The following is a 4,961-nucleotide window of genomic DNA, read 5'->3' as shown; positions in this document are numbered from 1 at the left end:
GCTAAACGTTTTATAGCAAAAGCAAAAAATACCGGCACGGGCTGATTGCTGCACGCAGGCAGTCAATTTTCATCTCGGCCTCGTTCAAAGACGTTGGAAAACAGGTCTGATTTGGGGTTGGGAAGGCAGCTGTGCTGCGGCTCCACAGCGAGCCAGCCTGCAGCACTGCGCAGCTGATTCATACAGCCTGAACATACCCTGAGTTTTAATTACGCCCGTCATACCCCAAAGCGTTTGCGTGTCCAGGGTTGCAGGCTCCGGGGAACGGCGCCGCGGTTGCAGAGTCCAGGCCGTCCCCGTCTGTTGTAGCTGCTTCCTGGTGTGAGTGTTTGTGTACACGTGTGCGTGTGTTTGCTCACGCACACAAAGTGGTTATAAAACCTAAGTTGCGCCTCCGCAGATGTTGTGGGGTGAGTTGGTGTATTTTTGGTGTATGCAGAGGTACACACACAGTTTGATAGACATGAATGTGATTTACAGATGTTGCATCATTAGTTGAACACCTTTAGTCGCAAGCAAAAGCTTGTTTTTAAATGGAAAATGTAATGCTCCCCGCTGAACCCTCTGATTAACCCTACAATAACGTACAACTTCTCCTATCCCGGTTTCCTTGCCTGACAAGCGTTCGGGTTTATCTGGACGTCTCTGGGAACGGCAGCACGGCCAGGCGAGGAATGCAGGATCGGGCCCTGAACCAGCGTGCGCGCCTGGGTCTTGGAAGCAATGCTGCAGTAACGAAGCTGGGCGAGCACAAAATAAAGAGCGAGGCTTCAGCTTTAATTATTAAGGATTATTAAGGATTTATGCCTGAGACGTTGAAGAGCTGTGCAGAGGAGATTTTGGACTGCACGGGCGTCAGTGTAGCTGAGGTTGGAGGCGCCTGTCGTGTTCTTACTGCGAGGAGATGGGGGGAGGACGTTGCTCCTTCCAAAATGAAGCAAAGGCGGCTCCTAGGAGGGGATCCCTCCGACAAAGAGCTGCGGGAGCCAGAGCTGCCGGGGCAGAACACGGGGAGCTGGGCCGTGGGTCTCCGCGTGGGAGCCGGGCGCACGCTAACGCGGGGTGCCACGCAGGGTCGGGGGGCAAGTGCCTGTGCTGCAATGAAACGGGGCCTGCGTGACTCTAGGGTGCTTGTGTCATCCAGCCAGTGTAAAAGCATAATCCTGCCATCTTTTTCCTAGTCACATACAGGTCAGGTCCCTCTAGGAGGTCTTCTGGGTCAGGATCCAGCCTCTAACATATATCTTGTAGGGAAGGGGCAGAGTTGGGGCTCTAGGGCAGACTGCAAGTGCGTGTTTGCAAGACAGGGCCAGCTCCTAGGGAAGCAGAAAGGATAAGGGGAGGGCTGCAAGCTGTGCCCCGCTTCGGGAGGATCCCCCCAAAGAGCCAGGTGCCTCCCGGGATCTCGGGCAGGAGGGGCCCTGGCTCCATCTCCCTCTCCACACTCGCTGTCTGGACGTTTGCAGCTTTGACATAAAATGTGCACGCACAAACACGACATAAAAAAGGCCCAGAGGAGCTGTGCGGAGGAGCCCGTGGAGCTGCCCGAGCCAGGCAGGAGGCAATTGCCCAGCGTGGATCAACCTCAGTCAGGCACCGACTTAAGGGGAGCCCTTAATCCTGCAGAGCCCGGCACCCTTCACCGCCTGCAGGCGGGAGGGAGGGAGGCCCGGCCGGGGAGCGTCCCCGTCAGCCCTGCCGCCTTCTCCAGCACGCGTCCCGCTCGCCCGGGCTGCGGCTGTGCCTGCGCACCCCTGCCCCGGATGATGGCGGCTGCTCGGCAGCGACTGCCCGAGCTGCAGCGGGCTGAGTCTGGGCGTGATTGCGGGAGAAGGGCCCAGTGTCCGGCGGGGAAGGAGGACGGGGGGAACCCAAGGCTGTTTGCATAAAGTTTTAATTTTATTTATTTATTTTTTTTAATTATTCTTAGACGCTTTTAAATATGTGGCGTGGCGCGCCCGGTCCCTCGGGAAGTGGTCATGCGGATCTGAGGTAGAAAACCCGGCACAGGAGCGTTCCCAAACGCACCTCTAGGTAGTTTCAATGCAGCCACACGTCTCTCGGCCACGGTCGGGCAGCGGACAGGGACGGGACGGGACGGGACGGGACGGGAACTTCTCGTATTTACAACAGCAAAAGAATAAAACCGTTTCGGCCCGGCCCGGCCTGGCGAGGGAGGGCAGGAGCCGCTGAATACTGCTTACAACGGGAAGGAGCAAAGATTACTTCAAACAGGGGAAGGGCGAGGGGGCAAGTGGCCGGCCGGGCCCCGCCGCCGCCGGCCCCGCCGGGGCGGCAGGACGCGGCGCCCTCGGCGGCGGCCGCGGGGCTCCGTCGGGGCGGCGAGGCCGGCCGGGGCCCGTGTCCTGCGCGTCTGCCCCCGCGGCTGCGGGGGCCGCGGCGAGCCGTGCCGGGCTCTCTCCGACATTGCACATGGAGGGGCGAGCGCGGTGCGCCGCGGAGCCGTCGGGGCGGGCGGGCCGCCCTCAGGGGTTCAGTTCCAGAGCCCAGACCTGCTGGGGCCAACCCGTCCGGCCCTTCAGCTTCTTCTCGCCGTGGCCTAAAGGCTGCGAGTAGACTTCGGGCTGCTGCGGGGGGGAACAAGCCGGAGAGGAGGGGAGGGGGGGAAAGAAAGAGCGGTGAGGAGCGGAGCCCGCCGACCCCGGCGCCAGCCCCGGCCCTTCCCCGGGCGGAGAGCGGGGCGGCGGGGCCGGGGCCCGGACCGCACCGGCCGGGGCCGGAGCGCGGCCTCCCGCCGCCCCGCTCGCACCTTGCGCCCGCTCGGCGCGGAGGGCCCGGCTCGGGCTGCGCCCGCCTCGGCAGCCCGTTTGGAAGCGCCGGGCCGAGCCCCGCGCCCAGGCTGCGGCTCCAGGCGGTTCGTCTCCGGTTCTGTATCGTCTCGGGCCGAGGAAAAAGTTTTTTTTTCCCCGCGCTGCAGCACGGGGGAAAGCGGCCGTCCTTCCCCTGAAAGGCACCCGCACCCCGCCGCCCCGGGAGAGCAGCCGGGAGCCGGGGCAGGGCGAAGCCGCGGGGACTTTCTGCTGCCGCCCGCCGAGGGGTTTCATCCCTCGGGCAAAGCGCCGGGGAGCCTGCGCCGGGCCCCGCTCCGCCGGCCGAGCGCCCTCCGGGGAAGGTCGGGCAGGGCTTTCTCCGCCGAGGTTCCCCCCCCCCCCGGGGGTTCTGGCTGGAGAAAAGGCTCCAGCGGGGCTAGAAAAGCGGTTTTCCACCCGGCCCCGGAGCTCCCGGGGCTGAGCACCGTGCCCTCGGCAGCGCGGCCCGGGGGGCGCAGGGGAAGGTGCCTTCCCCGGCCGCGGCCCCGACGCCGGCCCGGTGCCGGCGGGGCAGCGCGGGGCAGCGCAGCACCGAGGCGGCCCCGCGCCGAGCCCCGGCGCCAGCCCCGACCCTGCTCCCGGGGAGCGCGGCGCGGCGGGGTCCCGGCCGCCTTCCCGGGGCGCTTCTTACCGTCTCCCGTTTCCGCTTGTTCTCCCTGCCGTCGGCCTTCTTGAGCTCGGCTTTGAAGCCCTCGGTGTCCCCGGGCTGGCTGTCCTTGGCCAGCACCTCCATCAGGTAGGCGATGTAGCTGGTGGCCAGGCGCAGGGTCTTGATCTTGGAGAGCTTGGTGTCGGCGGGCACGTTGGGGATGCACTCGCGGAGCTCGGCGAAGGCGCTGTTGATGCTCTCCGTCCTCCGGCGCTCCTTCTTGGGCCCCCCGACCCCTTTCCGCCTGCCCAGGCGGCCGCTGAGCGCCTCCAGCCGCGCCTGGCCCGCCGGGCCGTACTCGGCGGGGCCGTAGCTCGGGCTCTGCCCGGCGAGCTCGGGGGCCACCTCGGCCGGGTTGAGCACCCAGCCGGGGAAGTAGGCGCGCTCCTGGTGGCACCGCGCCGCCGGCCCGAAGAGGAAGGGGTCGTGCAGCATGTGGTGGTGGTGGTGGTGGTGCTGGTAGCCCCCCACCAGGTTCATGGTCCGCCCCGCTGGCCCCGGGGGCCGCTCTCAGGAGCGCACCATGGCCGCGGCGGCCGGCCGGGCAGCGCTCGCCGCGGGCGGCGCGGCAGGCGGCGGCGGTCGCCGCTCCGGCGTGGGGCTGCGATGGTGCCGGCTGGCTTTGGGCTTGGGTGTGTGTGTTTTTGTTTTTTTTTTTTTTTAACCCTTCTGGAGCCTCCCAGCCCTGCCTTTATATAGGGCCGGGGGGCCCCGGGACCCCCCCCCCCGCCGCGGAGCCAATGGGCAGGGGAGGATGCTCGGGGCCCGGGGGGAGCGGGGCGGCGGAGGGGGCGTGCGCCGCGCTGTTGACTCGGTTTATTTGGGCTCACACCTCCGCTGTTTGCTCTCGCCTCCCGCTCGCTCCCTGCTGCGGGGGGAGCGGGCGAGGAGCGACCGCAGCCCCCGCCGCGTCGCGCTTCAGTCCCCTCCGCGCCCTGCCCCGCCGCGGGGGTGTCCGAGCCACCCCGAGCCGGGCCCCCTCCCCGGCTGCCCCACGGCGGAGAGCAGCGCCCCGTCGGGGGCAGGAGGCGGCAGTGGGTGCAGGGGAGCCGCGGGTGCCCTGGACCCCCGACGGCTGGGCCAGGCCATACAGGCACTTGAGGGCCGCAGTGACCCCGGGTCTTTCTCGTTCCTCAGTGCCGGAGTCCCTGAAGAGGGGAAGTGGCCAGTCCCGGAGCCACCAGCTTGGTCCCATCCCCACCCTGGGAAGGCTTGGCTCCACGGGGATGGGCACCTCCAAGCCCCCCCCCCCCCCCCCGGTCCCGAGGCTGCGCTGTGGAGCCCAAGTGGCCAAGCCAGAGGGCAGGCTGGGCTGCCTAGGGCTGCACCCGGAGCTGCACCCGGAGCTGGGCCTTGACCCCCGCCGCTGCTTTGGAATGGGCCAAGGCCGGTGGGTAACAGGGGAGAGGAACTGCCAAAGGCTGGTGGTGGTGGAGGGAGGCCAGGCTGGGCGCCCTGGGTCCCGCTGTCCTCAGTTCTGG

General features: G+C 67.1%; 1 protein-coding gene across 4 annotated transcripts; it reads right to left on the bottom strand.

Annotated features, from left to right (window-relative positions):
* Positions 1 to 757: 757 nt before the first annotated feature.
* On the bottom strand, positions 758 to 4,150 carry HAND1 (heart and neural crest derivatives expressed 1). 4 transcript variants are annotated; one of them, XR_011143916.1, is made up of 3 exons: positions 3,463 to 4,148; positions 2,029 to 2,196; positions 758 to 1,095 (listed from the first exon to the last, which is right to left on the bottom strand). XR_011143916.1 is itself a non-coding variant. In XM_068959607.1 (2 exons), exons 1-2 carry the CDS (start codon positions 3,958 to 3,960, stop codon positions 2,125 to 2,127), a joined length of 570 nt encoding a protein of 189 aa, XP_068815708.1. In that variant the 5' UTR covers positions 3,961 to 4,150; the 3' UTR covers positions 764 to 2,124. The 4 variants fall into 4 exon arrangements, 2 of the variants coding, with proteins under 2 accessions (XP_068815708.1, XP_068815707.1); XR_011143917.1 differs by having other exon boundaries at positions 759 to 992; XM_068959607.1 differs by having other exon boundaries at positions 764 to 2,196; positions 3,463 to 4,150.
* Between the last annotated feature and the right edge of the window lie 811 nt (positions 4,151 to 4,961).

This window comes from Struthio camelus, chromosome 13, assembly GCF_040807025.1.
Source record: "Struthio camelus isolate bStrCam1 chromosome 13, bStrCam1.hap1, whole genome shotgun sequence".
In the NCBI taxonomy this organism is placed as follows: domain Eukaryota; kingdom Metazoa; phylum Chordata; class Aves; order Struthioniformes; family Struthionidae; genus Struthio; species Struthio camelus.
The sequence above is the reverse complement of the archived record's forward strand: the minus strand, read 5'-3'. Positions and strand labels throughout refer to the sequence as shown.